General features: G+C 39.6%; 1 protein-coding gene across 3 annotated transcripts in view; it reads right to left on the bottom strand.

Moving 5' to 3' along the window:
• The window catches only part of ANKS1B (ankyrin repeat and sterile alpha motif domain containing 1B), a 450,245-nt gene that overhangs the window by 43,036 nt on the left and 381,634 nt on the right, over positions 1 to 25,575 (bottom strand). For 2 of the 3 annotated variants that reach the window (XM_019470850.1, XM_009274671.1), the window contains 2 exons: positions 10,205 to 10,312; positions 4,934 to 5,113 (listed from right to left, as the gene is read on the bottom strand). In XM_019470850.1, coding sequence (XP_019326395.1) covers positions 4,934 to 5,113; positions 10,205 to 10,312 — 288 coding nt within the window. Of the gene's footprint in view, positions 1 to 4,933; positions 5,114 to 10,204; positions 10,313 to 25,575 lie in introns of those variants that run through there. The other variant, XM_009274673.1, reaches the window with a different exon arrangement.

Genomic DNA, 25,575 nt, shown 5'->3' with positions numbered 1-25,575 from the left:
GCAAATTTAAAAATGTCATACTGTGGTTAAAAATTAAAAAACTAAAGGTGGGTCTCATGAGACAAGAGTTTTATTTTTGTCTCCTTCAAACTTTCAGGGTCATCTTAGCCAACCTGCAACATCCCTGTACCTCAATTTTCTTAGCTGTAAAATGGAAAACATGATTTTAAATGACACAGCCCCACAGTGCACTGGAAATACGAATGCATTAGTATCTGTGAAGTATTTGGAAGATATTATTGAGTTGAAGGTATTATTTCAGAAAGCAGCAAAATTATTTCACAATTTTCCTATAGACTCCTAGAATAGTTTGGGTTGGAAGGGACCTCTAAGGGTCATCTAGTCCAACTGCCCTGCCGTGGGCAGGGACATCTTCAACTAGATCAGGTTAAAACCTGCCTTCACTAATTCTCTCTCGTTTTTATTACACTTTTCCTCTATTGTAGATAAAGGATCTCTGGTACTAACTCCATTTAAATGACTGTCTCCTGCATATCGATCCTAATCCTGCAATGAATTATTATAGCTCACAAAATAACGTTACAAGGCAAAATCCCAACAATCGGGGTAGCTTTATTTCAAACTTACTACCTAGTCATTACAATGACCTTACATTTAAGTTATCTTGTGTTTTAGGAAAAAAAAAAAAAAAAAATAGTAAGAGCCCTCAGACCATGGGACCAAAGAACCCAGAAAGGCTTTCAAAATTAAGTCTGGGTTCAGCATCTCTGGGAAAGAACTTCTCCTGCCAGCCTTTGTGAATAATTTTTCCAACTCTCTGAGATCTTAGAGGATTCTTTTCCTTCCATCACAGCCCACTGGGGTTCCTCCCATATGGGCCATGACTAGGTTTATCCTACCAGAAAGCTTACTCTGACTCATTACCGCTTTTTGTTCCCAGAGGCAGACACAGCCCAGAGCTTTCCCCAGAGCTCTAAAGAGGCGTCTGCCCACCACCTCCCAAAATGACAGACCTCTCCCCTCTCGGGGTGCACCACAGGTTCAGCCCTATGGGGAGAGCGTGCGTCAGCGTCGGGGTGATGCCTGACCCAGCTCTGCTTCTGCAAGGAGCGGTGTGGGCAGAGGTGCTCCCCGCACCTCCCTGACCGCCTGCCGCGCAGGGAGGATGCTTTGGGCCCTCACCCCGGCTCGGGGCAGGGTGCAGCGCTCTGAACGCTATGGCGAGAGGTCTTATGGACCATGGTGGCTAAAAGCACCATATGTCACTGGCTGGAGCAATAAATAGCAACAGTCTCGGGGCTGGCAGTCTGGGATATGCTTGCAGATAGTACCTAAAGCTTCTCTGCTGCCTGGAGAATTATAAATCCTAAAGACCTGACATTTTAATTGGTGTATTTTAATGAACTTAGCTATGCTTCCTTTTAACCTCCAAAGCTCTTCCCCACAAATATATATTTCCCCCCACACCATGATTTCAGGGGTGAATGAAGAGCCCAATCCCTTCAACAGGACTCCTCCTGTTGATTTTGGTTCTGAAGTCCTTAGGCTTTGCCTGTATGATTTCAGTTCTATTTTAAAGGTTTAGGCAATCTTAAGAGCAACCTCAGCTATTTTAAACTACATTAATTTGATCATATTAATCTACAGTTTGCAGGCTCAGAATTCAACATCCACAGTCAAAGATGACTCAGACTGCTCAATCCTTTCTGGATTTTTTTTTTTTACTTTTTTTTTTTGGAAAACAAACCATCTCACAACCTTCTGTATTACCTTTTCGGCAGTTGTGATTTATCCAACCAGACGTCAAAGACTTTCGAAGTTGGACGACCAACTGGAGAGTTGGATGACCAAACCTATTCCAGTGGGGAATCTAAATTGGTTAGACTCATTGTTTATATTAGGAATTTCCCCTCTTAGGTCGCAAACAGTCTGCTAGGGAACTGCGAATGAAGGTACACACTGGCCTTGAGACAAAACCACCCACATTAAGTAAATTTAAATCAGTGCTTCCTGCAGGAAACAAAGTGTTGTATTACTTACAAGCAGATTTGATTATGGTTTAGAGGATTGTTTAAACCCATTTAGCAGATCAACAAACACTGGTTGATATCTGATGCAAAGATCAACATGCTTGATGACTCCCATGTAAAAGTTTAGTGAAAACACAGGCCATAGTAAAGATGGAAACACCTGATCTCACCATTTTCTCAAAATACCTTCAGATTTCAGATTTTAAATTGAGGCTAAAAATAGTCTTATCCTAACATTTCTGAAATAAAATCAAGTTCACGAAAGCAATACCATGAATAAGCTCCCAATACCATGTTGGCCTCTCTCTTCAAGGCCATAAAAATACCCATTAATCTCATCGTCAAGAACACACCTAAAACCCTTTCAAAAAATCACAGCATCAAAGATGTCTTTATGCACATTTGTCTACTATAGCATCCAGTAAACATGCAGATTCATACAGCAGCATGCAAACAGCCTAGCAAAGAAAGGGTTAAGACAAAGAATATCCTCAAAGCAATTCCAATAATCCCTCTAGATCATTCTGTTTGTGAGAAGTATTCTAGCTGGAAAGCTGGACTGGTATCAGCTCAGAAGTTGTTGTTGATCTGACATAAGCCAAAGGTACCTGCAAACTGCAAGAAGGAAGTTGCTAGATAAAAAAAAAAAAAAAAAGGAGCAGAAGGCTCATGTTAAGAATCAGTTGCATCTCCTTTATTTTCCAGAAACAATTATTTTACTTTTAATTTCAAAGGGGCTTTGGGAAAAGATTGAAGGAAATACAGTTCATTTTAGCAAAGCACATATTGCAAAAAAGAAATTTAAAAATCTATTTTTGGGCTAGAATGGTTGAAGAAATCCCTGATTAGCCTCTTAATGGGGTGAGTCCAATTTAGTGAGAATGATCACCAGAGGGAGTCATTGACTTTCCCATTAAAGTCAAAGGGGATTTTACATACATCAGGAGTGCAGAATTTGGGGGCAGAGCTGAGAAAGATTCCAAACAGATTGGAGTTCAGGGACTAACACAAAACACTGTTTTATGGATTTCGTCTGAATCCATTTTCCCCTTTGGAGTCCCAAAGGATGACTGCTATATTCCACGGTGAAAGTTAGAGAGAAGGCACTGAAGTCATTCATTCAGTGGGCACACACTCCCACAAAAAAAAATCCCAGCACTTAATTGGTTTTAAAGTGGTTTGGAGTGGTGTAAGTACTAACTGCTCAGTTTTCTCTTTGGATATGCAACATATCACAGTCCTTCTGGAAAAGCAATTTTTAATAGCCCAAAGACCACCTCCAGGTGCCACATATGAGAGTGTGTCATACCTCTTGGGAATACCAGGACTTCAAACAGGAAAAGAAAAGAGTGAAAAGGAGACAGGAAGAATTGCTAGTATGTTTTTTTGGGTTGTTTTCATGGGTTGTTTTAATTTGGTTTTTTTTTTTTCCTTCAATTTTAGTGACGAAAAGAGGAAGTAAGAATAGGGATTTGTGAACCAAGTGGTAAACTGAACTAAGTAGATGAACCAGTCTACTCAGCCGTGAGCAAGTGTGTATTTCACACTCAAACACCAAAATTTCATGACCTTCAAAGAAATATTTTCATGTTAAGAACTGGGCTTTTCCTTGCTGGACTTCCGCTCAACCTTGTTCTTGCCACAAAAGCCCAGCAGACTTTGGTTTGAAAACAAGCTCATTGACTAGGCAACTTTCCCCTTAATTCTGTACAATAACATTATACAGCAGAAAATTAGGAGATTAAAAAAAGGCAAGGAAACAGCCCCACCCAACGAAATGCAATTTCACTTCCCTAGAAATGTCCCCTGAACAAATGGAATTCAATTTGTTTCTGTGTTCCCAGGTAATGGCAGCACCTTGTTTTGCTTGTTTATTTAATTACTACTTCTTGTTCATGCAATTAGCTGAGAGACTGCAGCCTTTTGTTCATTATGTTAACCATAACACAGTTATTTGCATAGCTGTTTCCATTTTGAGGCTGAATTTTGGATAGAGGCTCTATTTTGGGCTGTGGCAGGCAGAACCACTGGGAAGCCTCATGCAAGGGCAGCATGCAGCAACCTGCTCCTTCGTGGAGTGAGTCGCTCCAGAAATCGCACTGGCTGCCCATCTGCTTCTGACGGCAAATCAAAGCCCTATTCCCAACATGCGCTGCAAAGCACCGCATGGCTTAAGACCTGGTTGTCCTTCATCGTATGTACCACCAAAAAACAGCTGAGTTCATCCTAAAGCATTTTTGCCAACAGGCTGTCCAAGCTTAACTTTACTGCCCTTTAGAATGGTACAAGACATCACTCTGGTCAACGTGTGCTTGATTTAAAATTATCAGTACTCTTATTGTGGTTGGGTGAAAAAAATTTAGAGATGGAGGCTACTTTAGGCTTTCTTCCATGAACAGTTTGATTTAACATCCAGTTGAGTCTAGCACTGTTGTGATGCTCAAATGAGTTGTTGCACAGTTAAATCTTCTTTTAAACACTCAAGATATATCCCCAGATCACAAAGTTTAGCAGAATGCTGACCCTCTCCATTAATAAATGCAGCAATCGCTGCCCCCCAAGTCCTCCGAGTTTCTGGCAGTGAACTGATGTCAGCTTATTTTTATCTAGGATGTTCAGAAATTGAGGAATCTGCACCTTCTTACAGAAACAAGAGGCAGAGTCAGTGCCGGTGGGAGTCTGCATGCTCTGGTGCGCGGGAGGCACCTTCATCTCAGCCTCCAGGCACCTAAACACCCCCAAAACTCTACCTCTCGGGAGAAACTGCACACCAACTTACACTATTTGAAATATAGAGAACTGGAACAGACAGCTTGGAAAAATTGTCAATCTTTGTAGTTTACAATTCAGCCTTCATGTATGACCCACAGCTGTGGTTAGAATTAGTTCTGTAACCAATTGCAGCAAGGCACAGCCTATTAACGGCATCGTTTTAACCCTACCTGTGCCATCTGCCTCTCCAGCTTTGACCGGGGAATATCATCAAAATAGTTTTCATTTCTTCTTCTCCTTGCATCACCCTGCATGATAATGTGGGGAACGTCCAGGGAGCCACCAGTAGTGAAAGTGCTTTGGCTAAGTGATGGAGACAACTGAGGAGGAGTGTGGTTACCGCTGGGTTCCTGGACAGAGAGGAAAAAAATGCAGCATAAGAACAGCAGCATATTGCTGACTTAAAACCACACATTTAAAAGTGTATTTGAATTATTCATACTAAAAAAATTAAGGAACAATTCCTGAAGTAGAGGTTACTGTGGGTAAACTTTTGAGATTTGCTACCTAAGGTGCAGAGCCCATGTGGAAGGAAAAATAATTCACTATTTACATGAACTACTGGCAAATTCCCTCTCCAAAACCTCCTTGTGTAATATATAATCCCTTCCAGGACTGCTAGAGAGATAAAACAGTGAGTTACTTCTTGTCAAGACGCAAATAAAACCATGATTTAGGACTAGCTATTTGTAAGATGAAATACATTCTCACCACTTCTGAGCAGCCACTCTGAGCAGTGAAAGTGATTTGAAAGTGATTTGAACTCTAGCAACATCTCTTGCTGGGAAAAAGAAATGCATGAACATTTACAAACTATAGACACTTTGCAATTTTTCTAGGTCTTGCAGAACATCCGTTTAACTTGAAATACTGGATATCAGAAACAAGCTAAATAACAATTCCTAGAATGCATGAAAGCATCAGGGTACAAATATTTCACCAGGCTTGTCTTGTAATCTGTGCTGAACTGTGACCTTGTATCAGTCAATGTGCAAATACCACAGGGAATTGATACATGAACTCTCTCTAATAAACAGCTAAGCATGTCCTCCCAATTATATGTTTTACCAGGATCTGCCACCACACGGCTCACAGCCAGCCACCATACATATGTTTGGAAACACCTATTCTCATGCACATCACATCACTTGTTGGTGCCCAGCTCCACCATTCAACAGTCTTGGAGATTGCAATCAGCAGAAGCAGAGCTACAGTGTACTGGCCAGCCAGTCTGCACACATACCACCCCAGTGTGGACTGTAAAACACTGTCATAGCAACTGGATGGGGAAACATGTTCCTCTCTGACGATGTAGGTTACTGGGCTCAATTTATCTGACACTAGAGAGTTCTCTGACAGTAAGTTCTTTCGAGGCAGAACGTACCCAAGAGTGTGTTTGCACAGTGCAGACCTTGTCTAAATTACCTATTGCTGTAATACTGCATTTCAATATTGAACAACAAGAAGGGACCTGAAGATATTAGAGGAAGCAAAGACCTGCTCCAGTGTGCATGGAGGGTAAAAAACCCTGCCTTTTTATTTAAAGAAAGGATTAAGGCGGATATTTCATGCACGATTACATTGAAGCAAACCTAATTCTGAAAAGCGTCAAGGTACTTTACTCCATGCTGTTAAGAAACAAGATCTGGTGTAAGAAATCAGAGAGCTGTTATTTCTTCCAAATGGAAAGGAAAGTTGCAATTCTCTGTATGCGTTCAACTGATAGCAACATCTGATGTTAATACTTGAAATGTAGGAGTCTACGTGACATTATTCCTTGCAATCACAATAACAGATTAGTATTTTCCATGTTGGTTGGCTAAAATCAGGGATATATAGTTTTTAATTCTCTAGCTTTCCTATGATCTGAGACAAGCACTTGACATTTCCCAGGGCAAAGAAAGGAGTGTTTTCCTCTTAGGAATAGTCTTTTTCCCTCCTTCACGAAAATCCACCTACATTTGGCCCAGTTAAAAGCTTCTGAAAAGCTGTAATCTGCACACACTCAGAAGATTTGGTGAGGCATAATGTCTAAAGCCTACCCCCAGTTCTTCCACGGGCCCAGTTCTGACTAGATGGTGCAGACGCCTCTGCCCTGAAAATAACCTGAGTACAGGGGCACCAAACCTTTCTAATGACTGCTACCTGCCCCTCCAGCCAGGTACGTAACCTCTCTTTGATCTGAATCACAATTCACCTACTGTTAGTAGACTGATAGGGCCATCAGCACATTGAAGTGACAGATGACCGTGCAATGGATATACAGATTCCAGCTCTCATCGAGCTTTTCGTATTTTATCAAACTGTATCTGAAGAGGAAATTCACTCAGAAATCTGTATCAGAAGATTGCTGGCAAGGCAATACAGAAAAGAATTATAAAGTCAAGAAATAAAAGAAGTACGGTGCCTCTGCATTATGGAACAGTATATAATTGTATGATTTTATGCTATTTTCTCAAAGTCGTCCTTCACAGCACAGATGGATCCTCAACTGTGCAGCATGTTGTCATATACTCAGCACTGTGTTATCATTAGTTATCGTGTAGTCAGTATTTTATTCTCACCTCATTTCGTGGCCCCAAACCTCTTCCCTAAACTCTATTCAAATCGTGCTCTGAAGATAGGATGACTAATATTGTCATTTTAATGATGCTCGTAAGTGCTTTACAAACGTCAATCAACTTATTTTCACCACACCCTGTGACTTCTGGCATTTTATAATCACCACTTCAGTGTGGGGGACCTGAGACACACAGGCGAAGGTTAAAAAATATCAGTCACTTTGGATGCCCAAGTACAATATCTGCTGCCTGATTTTCCAAGTGCTTATATTCAAAACTCCACTTCTATTGATCTAATTTGCAGCACTGTGTGCTCAGCTTTGTATAAATCAGACTCCAGACTCCAGTCAAATACGCAGAATGTTGGTAACACACAGTTAGTGACTGTTTATGAGGCAATTACCTAAATAACTTACCAAGCGTTATCCAAGGGCTTTGTGGCAAAAGCAGGTGTAAATCTGTATTTTCATAGCTACAGCTATTCCTTTAATCATGAATCTCTCTCCCATTCTTCCTTCATTCCTCTTCCTCACTCCATACCCACGTTCTCATCTCCTTTACACTCCACAGACCAGGCACGGATGCCCGTGCAGGTGCTATCATGTACTCAGTACCATGCTACTGTTAGTCACCAGGTATTCACATCACGTTTCCACCCTGTTGTGAATGCATGGATACATGCCCTACAGGGATGCCTGATCATATATTTCACTGTCGAAATCTGCTTCATCCCCACCTCTCAGTCCTGCCAGTCACGTAACGCTGGAACCACACAGGTCAGGGCTGGAAGGGAGCTTAAGAGATCCTTCCCCAGGCTGCCTAGGCACACCTCATGCCCCACAGATGTTTGTGTAACCAGTTCCTAAAAACAGGAATCCTTTCTAATGAATTCATTCTTGTCTTAAACTATCATTACTATTGTAACACCGCTTCTTCAAATTTTCAGTCTGAATTGTCATTCCTTCAGTTTAAATTCCAGCTTCCAGTGCCAACCGGGCGAGGATGGGGTTCCATGAATAACATGGAAACTGGTCCTGTAATTAAAGACCATAATGCACTCAAGGAAGGAAAGCAAGATTGCATAGGTGACCTGAGATTCAGCATTTTCTAACTTTTGAGTATATGATTTTGAAATCAAAATAACTTTTCCTTAGTACACAGTTATTGTGGCAATAATATATTTCGTGGATATTTTTATGTTTGTTGCTTTTCCTCAATATTTAACCATTTTTTACTTTGAAAGATTTTAAAAGCTAATACAGAAAGAGTTGAAAAAGATTAAGAGAGTTAGCCATGCTTAGGTTGACCCTGGGACCTTAAACTATCTTTTCTAATAGATATAAATTGATCTTTTAGTAGCCACAGATACTTTATTTAAACCAATTTTCAAGCTAAAAATTATTGCAAACTACAGACTAAATACTATGTCCTCGTTTCGTTTGAAATGGCATAGTAGCAGTTGATGGGAAAGAAAACCTTAATCCAAACTCAATCCAATCCTCCTCTTCAGGATTCTCTGTGAAGACTCCAATACCACGAGGTGATGAATGACATTTAGCACTTGCCCGCATCAGTAGCTTTAGCTGTGGAGCAGCAGACTACTTTTTATCATTTTGACTACAGGTGGAGGATATCCAGTTTCCTCTTCACTATTAACTGAGAATATACAGTCCTAACCAATAACATGGGCTGTGGAAACTTTCCCACCTGCTGAAGAGGAACTAATTCCCCAGTCCAGAGCACTGAAAGTATTGAGCAAAAATGTGCGACTTTCAAATGATTCCTTTTTCCTGGGAGTGTTTTAACACCTGCCATGCATCAGGAGATCATTCACATAATGCATCAAATATAAAATACAAGAAAAATATCCACACATTTGTGCAATGTGCCTTAGAGCAGGATGTTATAGACTTGTGAGACCTTTTTCAACATGGCTGGTCATGGAAATTGTAAGTGTATGTAAAAATAAGCCCTCATTCTGTCTTTCTCTATTTCTCTTTACATCAGGAAATTCAACTTGGGAGCACCGACACTCTCTGACATTTGGAAATTTAGTTCCAAATGAGATTCCAGTCAGAAATGCAGCCCCATGAAAATAATCAGATCCAATCACATGCAAAAGGTGTGACCTAAAATACCAAAATAAAAAGTGTTGCTATGAACTCCGTTGGAAAGAACACAGTAGGAATGGGTCATCAGACCACAACTCAGTAAGGGTAACAGACAGCGAGGAAGCAAAGGCATTGGATTGGAGAAACCGATTGAAGGTGGTGTAACGAGAGGAGATTAAATCTGGTCAAGTGTGGAAAAACCCCAGGGACATTGCAACAAGGTTTCTGAAAGAGGGAATACAAATGAAAATTAAAAATGTGACAAACTTTTGATACACAGAAACATCTTAATGGCATTTGTATCTCAACAATTTCAAGAAGCTCTCTTTGAAGACAGCATAAAGCATAAGCCTGAAAAGTGCAAGCATTTGAAAACATGAAAGGAAAATGGTAACTCTCCTTCCGCAATATCGATCGCCTGGGCTGGGATTCCTGTGGGCAAATGTAGACGTGTAGCTTGTACACACCTGCTCCCGTGCTAGTTTCTTGAGCAAAGAAGATAAGCTGGTACTTCTAAGATACTACTTATCTCAAACTAAGGTAGACATCTGAAACAGGTCAGGTGAATCACCCTGTAAAAATATCGATTTATCTCCGCTGGCTATACAGGGAGGTGCGACTGAGCAGGTCAGCCTAAGATGTCTACACTGTAAACTTCTGAAGTGAGGTAAGTTGAACCCCACTCGAAGCGGCCGTTGCTTTCATGTGAATGTTATGAAACGCTTGCTGACTCTTTGAGAAATGCAAATAAATTTTCATGGGGACTCACCCTGAGGGTTATTGACCGAGGTGGTTTCTGAGGAGGATCTTCGTGAAGCCTGTCTCCCAAAGATGCCAGAACACGCTTCCGGTGGCCGATCAAGCTAATTTTTAAGACCTGAAGTAATAACAAAAATACTTTGTTAAAATGAACACGTTGCAATCATTAAATGATTGAAATCATTGTAAAATGAAGGAAGAAACCAAAGCAGGTATAGATATAGAAAACTGAAAAAAAAAGTAGGCTCAAAAATGAGTAAGGAGGAAAGAAAAAAGAAGCAGGAAGAGAAGGCAGCAGAGCAGGAGCAAAAACAAGGGACGGGGAGGAGGAGACTGGTGAAGGAAATGTAGAGGTGCAGGCAGTGAGTGATGAGGATTAAAGGGATTCACAGGAATGGGAGGGATGAGGAAGACAGTGAGGAACAGCCAGCGAATGCTTAGAGAGGGCAAGATGGGAGAAAAGGAACCGCACAATGAATAAATATTATCACTTTTAAATCTATTCACTATGCCTTTCACAGGTAATCTCCGAACGACACGTACAGTTTGCGTTATCGTGTAGAATCATCCTTGCGTAAGAAACACAGGAGAGACAAACTTTGTCCTGGAGGTCTATTACTTTTATCAGATGCAACGAAAAAAAAATATCTCTGTTGCACACAAACATGATCATCAGTAGAAAGGTTCAAATACCTTGTGCTTGTCCAAACTCCAAGAACACGTCCAAAAAGGTGTTCCAAATTTACTGCAACTACTCCCCACTTATATCTCTCCGTGTCCCTACCACATACAAAACCACCACTGCTCTCAGGAAAACAGAGAGGGCAGAAGCAGAAAGTTGGAAACTTAAGCATTAGTGGAAAAAAAATCATATTTCGATGCTATTCTTTAATGGCTACAATGGCTTCAAAGTGTAAAGCAGCCCTAATTGTAGAAGCAAGCCTCTGCTCTGCGAACAGCAGTGTCCTCACGTAACTCTTCCAGACTGTATATATGGTTTCATACACCAGAGCTGCCTCCATTCCCTCTCAGAAGACAGTACTTCCCACTATATTTAGGACCACTGCGTGTTAACACCCTTCAGTCGAGAGGAATTTCTCAACCTAGAAAAAGTAATAGTCCCCAAAAAACCCTGAAAATGCTACCTCTTAAGTGAACAACTACCTCAGTTTAAGCAGTGCTACTAAGAGCTACCATTCCTGAGAACAAACAAGCAAAAAAACCCCAAACCCCAACAACTCTCCTACGGCATCTCTTAGATCCAGTATCTCAGGATATGGTACAGCAACACGCCATCATTATTCTGGTGGGTGAACTCCTGCCTATCCGTGGGCACGTGAAGTTGTCCGCACTTCCTCTGTTGGATGTCTCCGAGCTGTCTGATATTGTTGAACATCAAGAACATCTTGTTTGTCCACATCTACAAAGTGATGGGCTATGACATGAAATAGATCGAGGCCTTCCTCTGAGACGCAGCTTACAGGGTTGTTGCAGACCCTGCAGCTCAACAGCAGACCCAAGCTGCAGAGTCCCACAAGCCTGCTATGTGCTCTCTCTCTCCTATTAGTCTAAATCTGGAGAAGCACGAGTGAAGTGGAGATAGCGCAGCACACACAAAAATGCCGGAGGGATGCAGGAGACTTAGTTACGTATTCAGTTTACATTGAATGTTAAACAGAAGGATGTGCAGTTTATCTCCGTATTTAACTATATGAAACACATGAATGAACTACAGCTGCTTTAAGCATTACTCAGGTAATGCTCTTCAGTGAACTTGCTTCTTTCATAATGCTTCCCCATCATCAAGAGCAACCCAGAGATTTTTAAGTCAAGCTACAGTTCTTGGGTCGTTTCGAGGTCCTCAGTGCTCTGACTGCCTTATTAGCTATATCAAACCACACGAAGCAATTCTCTTTGACTTCACAGAGCTGTTGAACAACAGGAGAGAAAAGGACATGAGTCTTGAGGGACTTTGCACATAAGAGATCAGCAGGCGGGTCTAAATGGCTACGTTATTTCAAAACTGTGCTCAATTTGAAAGCAATACAGATCTTTGAACACCATAAGCGCTGCTAAGCTTATTCCACATTTTGTTTTTCTGTTAAAATGGTGGTCACCCCAAATCTGAAGTGGTAGGGATTTAAAGATGCAACCTACAGAAACATATGGTCCTTAGCCAATAGGCAGATGCAGCCCAGTTTCATCTGGACCACATACTCTGTTAACTCATTCTTCTGGAAATGGACTCCCTAGTAATTTTCTTACTTGGAAAACCTGTTGCTCAACTTACAAATATAAAATACTGTTTTCTGAAACACTTCTATATTTGAGTTATGAGAGTTTAACAAACACCCTGCAATTCTGAAAACTTGTTCTGTGACGGATTATCCTTGACAGTATTCGTCATGAACGTCGAGTATCACAAATATAGGTCAAAGGTGTGCAATGGTAAAGTTGCCTAAAGCAGTATCTTAGAAATATCTTAGTGTTGTGTATCAAATAACCTTTAAAAGTCTTGCACTTATTTAGCCCACCAGTTAGTTCCCCATGAATATTTTCTATATACCAGGTAAGAGTGAACATAGTAACACTGAACTATAGGGACAGGCAATACAATGCACCTAAGTGCTACGCAGCGAAGCATTTTGCCAAATTGATTGTAGCCTACTTCATATATGACAACGAAATGAGTTTTCCAGGGTGGCTGCAGGAATCAGCTACAACATGTCATGGAACTGTTAAGAGTAACTTAAGCCTCTCCACAACCTGCTATTTTGTAAATGGGAAAAAAAAAAAAAAAGCCTGTACAGACATGCCTCTTTCCACACCACCAGTAGGATACCCGAGACAAAAATAATGCAACTCCATCTCATATATTCTCTTATATTTGATGTTGTTATACAATTGAAGGAGAAAGGGGCAAGTCATTTGTCTAAAGAAATGACACATGCACACAAATTTAATCCTATTTTTACCTCCATATTCTCCAGTGATTAGCATATGAAATGGAATGAAATTCCACCAGGAAATGTAAGAAATCCAAAAATGTAACCAATGCAATACTTTGCATTTAGATGTCTGACTTAGTTGACAGATGTTTTAAAAAACAAACGCATGCAGCCCAATAACTCCCTGATGACTGTATATGTGCAGATGCTGCAAATAACAAGTTATTCCATCTAAAACTGAGCATTATTTCTACAACATTCTTCTGCCTGAACTGTTCTTTTAATTGAATAATATGATCCAATACTGTATTTTTATAATTATTCTACATTTTTTAAAATGGGTATTATAAAGATTACTGAAATTCAAGGCATCAATTTCCTTTCTTTTGGAATAATCTGAAAAGTTACCGTATGGGGTAAAATTAGTACCATAATAGTGCAAGCGGTCTGGGCTAAACTTGCAGTGACAATCAGACACTAGGAACCAGCTACAAAGTGGAAAACTAGAGAGTGATCAGAATAATACTAGTAATTCTCTAGTGGCAGCATCAGACACTTCAGAATTTAAGAAGAAAAAATGGTAAATAAAGGCCAACAAGGTGTGATCTTCCTATTTCTGCAAGTAAACAGCCCCAAACGCTAGCTAAATTCAATTTTATTAACCATTTTACTGCTGATCATATTGGAATAAACTCCAGGCTATCTGGAATTGTGGGTGAAGAATTCATTGATTATTACCACTTCCCTGCCACAATGACACCCCACAGGGCTAACCCTAAAACACGACAGTGCCCAGAATACCCAGGAAGCAAGCCCAGACCAACCAGTACAGCTTGCCTGATCATCACGACTGGTTTAACTGAAAATTTGAGAATGGATTAAATACACTTGCTATATAAATTCCCAGCATGGACAACTGTTCAAAATTTTACAAGTCCTATCCACAGAACTGCTGTCAGTGATCAACAAAAAAAAAAAAGCCAAAACCCCCCTATACCACATACTGACCATGATTACATGATGTAATAATTGGCATATTTTGAAAGATAAATATGCCCAAGTCATTAAACTTTCACAGAAACAACTACAGTCACGACACTGCAGAGCTGATAACTGACCCCATGCCCCAGTACTCCAGCTGTGCTAAAGCCTGTTGTGGGATGCTGCAGATGCAGGAGCCCCGTTTACCAAGTGGGCTCATTAATCTTATCCTCCCCACAGGCAAGGCCCTGTGGGATCGGCCCTAGGCCCAAAGTAACTGGGAGCTGTGGAAAAAGGCATGCTCGCCATCTCTCCCACCCCCTTCTCCTCTCTTGCGTTCAGGACCACAAAACGTGCAGGCAGAAGAAAGCAAGAGCTGCGCCACGCAGCTGCGATATTGAATGCCTGGTGGTTTACCAATACCGGACGCAGCCAAATCCAGTCCAAACCATATTAAACTTTTGTTGCATTTTTTTCACATAGGGATACTTTACGATCTTTCTCATCCTGAGTGCAACTGCCGATTCCTTCCAACCATAAATTATCACAAACCCTTGCCATTTTTAACAGTGCAGGGCTTTTTCTGTAGAGCCCTGACCGCCCAGCAAAGTGCAGGCATGTGAAAACAGAGAGGATCCAAAGCACCTGCAGATCAGAGACTTGCTGCAACTCTGCTAGATGCAAGACTTCTCTGGTTTCTACAACTGCAGTGGAAGCAATTGTTTATTGTACCTATGAAGAGACTTGTAAGAGACTTACGATTTCATAAGATGCATCATAGTGATAAGAAATATGCGCCATTATCCCCCTGAATTAATTACCCAACTGGAAACAGATGTCAGTTGTCTTGGTGACAGCATTTCACAAAGACAGATGGCTGCCTCGTAAGTCCCATTTCTATACATTATCATGAGGAACTGACATGTGTTTGATTCCCCCCTCCCCGCTTCAAATATATTATTTAGTTGCAGATTACCAGTTTAATGGTACTGAGAAGTCAGAGGCCAAAAGTCTCCTCCAAGTAAAGGTAATTTTGAATCCCGGGTTGTTACACTCCTCTGAGCTGCACTGCTGCAGATTAGCTTGCTGCCAGAGCAGTGGTGTTACAATGCTGTTCAGCCATTGCCATCCCAGGTCACATTCAGGCGGGTGAGGATTTGTTATTTTTTGCAGAAGTTCTCAGGTCAGCCTTTGGTACTACTGAGGCTGCTGGAATTGTTGCCCTGACTTCACCAGACAAGCCATTTTTGTCATTAAACTGTTTTCCAAATTCTCATTAGTTTAAGAATTGGCTGTCTGAAAATATCAGGTGCTAGTACTTTTGGCTCCACTAAAGATAAAAAAAAAAAAGGAATTGTAATTTTGTGCTTGTAATCAATAACTCTTAATATTTCAGTGGAAAAATATTAATTTAATCTTTCATTAATAAAAAATCAGGAAAATACAATGAAACAAGACCTGGCCAATACCAAGACCTGGCCACTTCACCTCCTGAGGATGTGTCTCAGGCTATGTGCTGAACTGCTTTTAAAAAACAATTTTTTAATTAAAAAGAAGTTAAATACATGGCCTTTAAAAAAAAAAAATCACAATTTAATGATTTTGCAAGCCTCAGATGTAATGACAAATATGTGTGCATTTTTATTACATGAGGCTCAAAAAACCATAGATCAGAAATCCTAAAAGTCTATCATACCTACAAACACAAAGATTATTACAATAATGATTACCTATTCTAAGAAACAAGGCTGAAAATATTGTTTATGTGAAAAATAGCAAGCACTAAGCAGGTCTGTACATAAAGTGAAAACATTCCCTCTGTTTTCACAAGCAGTAAGTGGAAAAAATATTGGACAGTTTGAAAGGTGGAATAAATTCCCAAACTGAGTCCTAGAGGGTAGACTTCTTAGACTGTTCCCTCCACTAGTGACTTGCATTTCCACCTGTGTGTTGAGCTAACGACAGGTCCAGTCACTGGTTCAGATCAGATTTGGAAAACGTGTGGTCGCAGAGACCAGGAGTATTCCCAACCAACCTCCTTGAGGTCTTCAATGTTAATCATACAGTACTACAAGAGAGCAATTGCAATACCAATATGTTATCCCACAATATTTTGCAGGATTACTTACATAGCAGATAAATTATAATTAAAGTTACTGGTACTACAACACATTTCATAATGAGCTAATCATTTATTTATCTATTTTTAATATGCAATTATCAGCAAAGCACATTAATCTGTACACAAGCATGAAACATAGCTAGTGTAACAAGAAATAGGAGATAAAATACAAACCTCCATAGGAAATTTTAACAGCTTTAGAATTGATCCTTTTTCTGATCTTGAGTCAATTTCATCACGCACTTAATTCCCCAAGCAAAAGGAAAAAAAACCACATTCAAGCCCCTTTAAAGAATGGGATATTTGTCTACTAAAAAAGCTTTTTTTTTTTTTTTAAACACACTCAAGCTTTCTAATAACCTACAGTAATGAATGTTTTCATAATACCAGAAGAAGCAAACGGCTATTTGCTGCTTGGAGTAAAAACGCAGATTACTCTAGCTCACAGTTATAACTAACGCAGACATTAAAAGGTAAGCTCTGTAATTTGAGAATAATATCAGTTAATTATACAGATATTAATATATTAGAATTTAAAATTGATTGCTTATTTCTATATCTTGCAATTATATACTCTGACAAAAATGGCAGTAGAAATAATGAAAAAAGCTAAGATGGTGTTAAATATCTCCTTCTAATAGTACAATTTAATGGAGGTCCTTCTATGCAACGACTACAGAAAGAAGGTCTTCAACATACAGAAAGAAAAGCCAAATACTGGACAGGAGAACCTGGACTACGCATCAGAACAAATGTTGTTAAGAGATGTTATTTAGCACACATTCAGTTTCCTAGCATATTTGCAAGTTAGCAGCTGTATGCATGAAGATCTAATTATTATTGTATTAAGCATTTTCAGTTTAATAAAATTATTTTTCTGTATTGTAAACATTCACATTAAAAGCATGAGCTCCACCCTTGAATACCTAGTTCAAGCCAAACTGATGCACAGAGGCTACCTATGGCTTGGATTCAGGCTGTGCTATGGTGCGGTTCGCAGAGAACACCACACACAGCAATCCAGAATACACTTATCCCCTAAAGTATTAAATATCCCAGATTACAAACTTGATCATGCATTACTGTCCTACTGCTCGCATTAATATTTATCCACTTTTTTAAGGGAAGAGCTGTAAAAGAATCGTAAAAATAAAAATGTGAAAAGTGTTTGTAGCCTTTGACAAAAGTTTTCACTGGCAATGTCAATACTCTACTAGTACGAACTGATAGTGTCATGCTAAGGACACAACCCATCCCAATACGCTGCCAAAGTACAGGTGAATTGTCCTACAAGTCTCGTGAAAACTGCATGGAAATGCTTCCTTAAAAGAAAGAAGATCTGCAGAAGAAAATACCAGGGTTTGGTCTGACTGGAGGAGTACTGGGCTGCAGAGCAGGAGCAGCTGCGGCAGAGCGACCTCCCAGGGATCTCACTCCAGGGATCCCATCCGCCTTAAAAACAGACCTGGGAGGCGGGCAGGGAGCAGTTCTCTGTATGGCCAGCTCCTCATCTGCTTCCTTACGTGGCCACAGAAGAGCTAATGCTGGCACAAGTAAATGGGCAGGAAAGTACAACCAAGGATGGGGGAAAGAGGAAGGGGTGGAAACCTAATTTTCAGCAGCTGCTTGTGTTTACAGTGGCGCAAGCCAAACATAAGATGCATCCACCACAGTGAAATTGCAGCTTCTTTCACACTGGACCACCCAAAAGAAGAGGGCAGCTAGCATAAAAAAATAAATCTGTAAAGAAACCTAAAGCCAACGTTTTAACAGAAACCACAGTCTATAAGCCTATGCTTTTTAGTATTCAGCAGTTACTAAATTTAGTTTTCTAGCTTGTCTGTCAGGTGTCTGCCATTTTCTCCATGAGGACTGGAACAAGCCTGTCAGAGACAGGGTAGCCATTTCATGAAACATGTTTTTCTTCTCATAACTGTTTCTGTCTTACCAGTAATCAGTGGATTTACCCTACTGCAGAGTGGCTGCTTAGTCTCGGCCATACTGCTCTTTTTTTTTTTTTTTTTTTTTACAGCATTTGGCACACTGGCTGAAGTAAAACACATTTTGTGATGTGCTAGTATAGGTGCCATTGACTCTATTTTGGGTACCATGTGTTATGCTGTTCAGGGATGTCACCTCTATCAAGATCTTCATTTCATTACTTTACAGCAAATATGCACCTACATAAATGACGTGATGTAAAGAGGGTCCTCAATTATCACTCTACCTGCTCTGCAGCAACAGCCAGCTGACCAATTTAATCACTTTTCTTTCAGCAAAGACACTCCCCAAAAGAATAAACTTTGAATGACCGATAACCTCAGTATAGGTTATGGCATGACATACAAACTTAGCATAAAAATAATAAATAAAATAATCCTCCATCAACTTATTTTCCCAGTTGTCTTATACTACCCTGGTTCGCAATCTTTGCTCATTAGACAATTATTTAATTAAACTCATTAAAACAATTTCTACAGGTTCTGGAAGAAAATCATGGCTTGAAATAAATTGTACCGGCCCCTCTCCCCAGGTTCCACACCTCCTCCCACCTTCATCAATCTCATCCTTTAACACCAAATGGAAGAAGCTACTACATATGTAAAAGCTACCAATTAATCTCAACTGCAGCTATAGTAATCTACTGTTTTCTTTCAGGTAGTCTAATTGATTAGCATGATTAAAATAAATTAAGAGCCATTTTGTCTAACCTACATTTGGTCTGGATTGTGATGTTGCTTGTCAGATTCTGAACCCCTAATCTTGTCCATTTTCCAACTACATGATATGGCTTTAAAAAAAGCTATTAGTTCTCCCTTATATCCTTGCTTGGTTTATATCCTTTATTGCTACCACAACTGTAGCAACGCTACTACTATCTTAGAAAAGGCAATGGCCACCATGGCAGAGCAGAAACATACATCACAGGCAGAGCCGGCATCATGCTGTACTTTTACTCTTAATCTGTGAGGAGGAAGCACCGTGGGTGGGAGAGAACAGGCTCTATGAGCACAGGCTCTATGAGCACAGCAGGATGGCTGGATTAACTCTGCCAGGGGCAGCAAGGGGACAGCAAAAGCATTTCTCAAAATATCTTTTTCTTTCATGCCTTGAGGTAAGAGCAGGAAGGAACACCATCAAAAAGTGGGATTACAAAAGGATACAAATAAAGTGGCAAAAATATTCATCCGTCAATAGATCAAGTAAGTTCTTCCCTTGTGGCTCCGAGCAACACAACAAGTTCCGACATAAAAGATTATTGTCTGCATGATTTGAGATAAATTGAAACCACAAGGCCATTCAGATCATACACATCTTCTTATGCAGATTCCTTCATTAAACATTCAACATTGCTCTGGCTTAAGGAAGAAACATTTTTGTACATAACTAAATTAGAACAAAGCAAGTGGGCAAGCTGTACTGAAGAGCTCTCCAAATAGGAGGCTGATTTTGTACTACAGTTAAAAAAAAGATAAACTGAACTTCCTATCAACAGTGAAAACCAGCAGAGCTTTGGTCATCTCAAACTTGTTGTCCTTAAAGTTACTTTATAAAATAAAAAGAATATAGATGTGTGTATCTTTTTGAATGCCACAGTTAGGGCAGATACATTATTAATGAAGTATTCTGGCAAAACCCACCAGTGAATGGGTTATCATGGGAAAGGCTTTCTTGCTATAAATTCTATTTGAATTTTCTCAGTGAGAAGGGCTGCACTGCTCATACAGGGTAGTGTAGCATGTTTTCTTCACCTCTGCTCTTCCTCTCTTTTTTCTTTAACCTTATCAAAAGTTCCTGAAAAAGGAAAGTTCTCTTCAAAGGGAGTGTCAAAAAGAGGATAAACCTAATCTCCACGGCTCAGGCTTTGCTTTTCTTGTTCTTTACCTTAGGTATTTTCTCAGTGAGAAGGGCTGCACTGCTCATACAGGGTAGTGTAGCATGTTTTCTTCACCTCTGCTCTTCCTCTCTTTTTTCTTTAACCTTATCAAAAGTTCCTGAAAAAGGAAAGTTCTCTTCAAAGGGAGTGTCAAAAAGAGGATAAACCTAATCTCCACGGCTCAGGCTTTGCTTCTCTTGTTCTTTACCTTAGGCCCATCCAACCTATGCAATAAAGTCAAAAGGAGGAAAGACAGTGCCAAGGAGTTCATTCCCCACTTTCCCCATCAGTAGTAGTAACACCAGCAGTCCTGATTTTGCAGAGTATGTTACATGAGCAGATTTTTGGACCTGCATGAAACCAAAACGACTTAGCAGACCTGTGCATGCAGCTAACTGCAGGACAGCAATCCCATGTTGCAAGAAGTCAGAGGCCCTGAATCACGCCTGTAATAATTCCCAAACCACTCTTAATGTTGTCAAGAATCTCCCAAATGTCTAGTCATGCCTTTTTATAATTCCAAATATTGTAATTTAGCAAATATCCTTAATCCAATGATTAACCATTCTGATTCTTGAATTATGGTTTCGTTAATATTTAACCTAAATTGTCTCTTCTCTAGCTCTTGTTCTGTCCTCACTGATTTATGAAAATAATTCATCATTATCTCCTTTAGAACATCCACTTACATGTTGGCAGCAAGTTACGTTTGCCCTCAGTCATGTTCCCCCTAGAAGGAACATGCTCATTACACTAGCTATCTGGTTACCGGTTTTCCAGTTGAGACACAACTGTGATTTCTAACATACTACATGAGCAGATAAAAGCCAAAAATCCCTCTTCCCCTCAATATAAACACATAAAAATTTTACTTCAAAAATAAATAACATAAAACAGAAAAAAGAACAGTTTTCCTTTCTTTTGCAAGTCATTTATCATAACATACATGCAATTTTTCAGAACTCTTCTACCAAGAATAACTCTCACTCCTAAATTTGTTTTAACTGGACATTAAGAATCCAATATATAAGCACATTATCCCAGCTGAAACATAAAGGGAACCACACCAGAGGACAGAAATCTGCAAGTTTTTATACACACGCCTCTTGTTAGTATGCACAACATTCATACATCACTGTCCTGTTTTTGTGTTATGCTGTTGACTGATGTTCAATCAAATACCCAGTAGCTCTACTCCTGCCCAGATTATTCCCCCAGTACTGCTGTTCAGTAATATACTCAGAGCTCGTTATATTCTCTCATGTGATCTGTAGTTCCAAATTAAATCACTTTCACATTTCTTCAATTAAATCTTATACAACTGATTCAGCCCATTTATGCGTTACGAAGATCATACTCTATTTTAATCCTATTTTACAAATGCTACTACAATGTTAAATAATCACCCTTCAGATCAGAAATAATGCCACATTTTTTTGGGATGACAAGTTTGCAGACCTTTAATTTTCCTAGAGCTTGAAATGTTAAAGCAGAAAAGAGATTCGTTTATATGTACATTTATATCTATTAATTTATAGAATTAGGTATAATAGCCAGCAGTATTATTGTGAAGCCAAATAAGTTTCTACATCATCTTGTCACAAACATGCACTACAGTACAGATCACATTAACTCACTATAACATAAGATATCCTGTCATGAACATTTTACACCAAATCACCACATGAACTATGATATGATTAATAATGAATCAGAAGAGTAGATTTGTATGAATAACAAGCAAAGAGAAAAGAACCCTCTTATTGTGGACAATTAGATGATAACGTAACTTACATATTTGCTATGTTCTAATACATAGCCACTTGGGATACCTTCACATGTCTGACTCAGACTTAAAACGTATTTCTGAGTTGTACTAAAGAATTAACTAACATTTTGGACTTTCCAAATGAATAAGTAAGCCTAAATTTAGTCACTGTTAATTTAGTATAGTTTTAGAAACTCTACTATTCAAGTACACATCTCGTTTATGTGGGGTTTTTTAATTCTGCCTGTATTTCTGATCCAGATCCGGATCCAGAAAAGTGTAAGGCTTTTCTCATTTTAAGAACCCTGACATTTAGACTTACTTGTTTCTGCTGTAATATGAACCTTTGAATCATAAAATATTTTCCATTCATGATTTGTGTTCATATTTTCTTATCAAACAGATTTCTCACAGATACTCAACAGCGTAAGTGAACCAAATTTCTGCACAGAATTGAAAGTAAATGACTGTGTTACTTTAATAGTAGGAATGAAAAATACTTAAGGAAAAGGTTAAAATATGCTTTTGAAATGTTATGTTATGTTTCTGTATCACATACAATGGGCTTACTCAGCTGCAGGCAATTTCTTAATTTTCAGGAACCCATTCTGTGTTTCACCCTAATTTGGTCAGAGATAGGTACAGCTGATCTCTTCTGAATTAACACCTATCACAAGGAATTTACCAAGTGCTGATGTTCCCACCGAGCCCCCAGGACTCGGATGCCCTCCCTGGCTGTGAGCCCAGAGGACAGAACCAGCATGAGAGCAGTGCAGCCAGGTTTTCCCATGGAAGTGCAGCACAGATGGACTGGGAAAAATTCTCCAGATTGTTCACGCTTGAAGATTTAGAACAATGCATAAAGTCAACAAAACTTTTTAAAAGAAAACACTAGAGGTACTGGCACTTCAGAGCTGCTCAGGAGATAAACATCCATATTTCAGTTTAGAAAACAGAGGGAGCAGAGCACAGCGTGCCCATTAGCACCCTGAAATTTCAAAATTTTTTCCCAGAAAATAGCTCTCTGCTGGCAGAGCCCTCTGGGGATTGACACAGAAGCACCAGTTCAAAACCGGCATGCTGGGAGGCTGCTGGATGGAGGAGTTTGAAGCACGGCGGGATGCTTTAATGCATGCATTTCCCCGCCACCGCCCCGGCGTGCCCTTCCCACTCGGAGCTGCTTCGCAGCCATCCCGCAGCCCAACTGCTGCAAACCAGCGCTGCTCGGGCTCATGCTGAATGCATCGCTACGTGCTTCATCGCCAGGACACACAGGCAGCAACGAACACCTTCAGAGAGAGCTACAACTATACAATATTGCAATCTATATTTGTGTTACAGACCAACGTGAACTAAGACCTTGCACAGGCCGGGGATTCCTCCGCATTTGTGGTCAGTAAGCAAAGGGGGAGGCAAATAAATGACAAAACGCCGTGTGCAAATCATAAACCAAAAAATGGCGAGAGACAGTGTGAGCTACAACTAAGTCCTAACTGTACAAGGAATTATATCTGTTGAGAACTTAAAATGCAAATGTTAAGTTTTATTAATCCACTTTTGTACTGCAGATACAACCAACGCAAACTCCTGAAATAATAAGGTAAAATGGGAATTTGGAACCTATGAGAGATAAAATGAGTGCCAGAAATTCTAAGAGGATGAATAAAACAGGAGAAGAATAGGAAGACCAGAAAATGGGTCATTATAGTAATCAGATTAGAACTAGCTAATGAAAGGATTTACATTTTACAATAAAATTAAAAGGTAACTATTTGAAGGATACCAGTAGGTGACATCTACAAGGCATTTGTGATTGATAAACCAGAGTACATTATTTTATTTGTCTGTTCTGGCAGTTTGGACAACTTTCCTATTTTCTTCTTTGCAAATTCAACTTCCTTCTCTCTCATCTATCAACCTTCTCCCTCTCTCCCCATCCTATCTTCAGCTCAGCAGACCCCAAATGCCTTTTCCCCTTGCAGCTTTGCTCCAGGTCCCCTTTATTTCTTTACCACCCCCCACCCAGCTCAGCAATTTAATCTGCATTTGCAACCATATTCCCACCTCGTCCAGCTGACCACTACGGAGGTGACAGGGAGAAATGACAACAAAAGAACAAGCAAAAACTGCTGACCTATAAGTAATGTAAAAAGCCCAGAGAATAATGGAAAGGAAGCTGTTGAATTAATAATAAAATCAGATTTGATTTAACAGCTTCTGCTTTCCTCCATAAGCAGTGAATTAACCATGTAATAAACATTTTCAATGTATGTTTAATGTCTATTATATATGTCATTTATGGGATGACCACCCAAGCTTGCAGAAAAAGACCGCCTCATTCTTCAGCAATCTCTGTCCTTACTTTGCACCTCTAGGATACCGTTGAAACGAAGAGAACAAACACCCACATACGTTTCTATTCTTTCGTAGTCTGTACAGTGAGTCTTCTGTACAAGTGGTGCTGCTAGGAGCACTGCAACCAGCTCCCCTCATCAGCTGTGACCTAGGACGACTTAGTATACTATCAGGCATAGTACGATTGTTTAATTCTTTCTTGGGATAAAACAGAGAGAGAAAACAATGTTTTACCAATAGGAAGCATTTTGCGGAACAGTTATTCAATAATGTTTTAAAGAAAGAAGTGATTTTGTTAACATGGGCTCATGCTATGGATTTTTTTAAAAATTTTGCATCTAATTTTTAGCTATTTAAAATCCTGTGAAATCTCTTCACTAGGATACATTTTCTTACTGTCTAAAGTGAAAAATGATTACAGTGACATGATGCAAGAAATACTTAGAAAATATAAAAATTCACTTCTGTATATTACCATTGTATTATTTTGCTAATAAATTTTGTAAGCCCCCAGGAATTGGCATATATGTTAAAATCATCTAGGGTCAGCTTTAGGAATGTACAAGCTTCAGTGGTTCAGAATTTTATATTTTTAAGAAAACATGGCATGTGTTTGTATCAGCAAGTTTCATCCGTCATTATCCATCTCCCTCCTACACCTTTCTAGTATAAAAACCCCTTCTGCTTGCTGACAGAATACTAATTTGGCTTCATTTAAATGCTAAAGCAGCGTAGTCCAGCTATCTCATTTAAAATATGTGTAAAGCTGTGAAACATTTGACAAGCACAATGAAGACCGTCTACCGTAAGATCTGCATGGAATTATTTTTCAATAGACAGCTGACTAAAAAGCCAAAAGCCTACACTACCCAAAAATTTTTTCCATGCCTCTCTCTTAAAATCAGGGAAGGGAAAAGGGTAATATTTACCTAGAAGCTCACCACTTCATACCACCTGTTAAGATTAAAGGCCAGGTGATGTACACCCAGAATATATATATAGGCTTCTATTTGTGCAAGGGCAGTCACTCGTTCTTGTAACTACAACCACATTTTTATTCTGTGTGTGTAATAAGAAAATGTGCGTTAACAAAGCCTGCATCAAATATAAATGGAGGGCAAGTGGAATTTCCATATATGAATAGTACAAAAACCTTAAATATAGAGCGCTATACGGAATAGACCTGGGCTGGTATCCCTCAGCGGTACTTCCAGTGACCTGCATTGACAGATCTCCCAAGCTACCCTCCTTGTAAAGGCGTAGTTTTATGGCATACAATGGAGAGTACAATGAAACTTGAATGGGTGTGATTCATTGAGTTGATTCCAAA

This window comes from Aptenodytes forsteri, unplaced genomic scaffold, assembly GCF_000699145.1.
Source record: "Aptenodytes forsteri isolate BGI_AS27 unplaced genomic scaffold, ASM69914v1 Scaffold128, whole genome shotgun sequence".
Classification (NCBI taxonomy): Eukaryota; Metazoa; Chordata; class Aves; order Sphenisciformes; family Spheniscidae; genus Aptenodytes; species Aptenodytes forsteri.
Note: the sequence above shows the minus strand (reverse complement) of the source record. Positions and strands in the feature narration are given on the sequence as shown.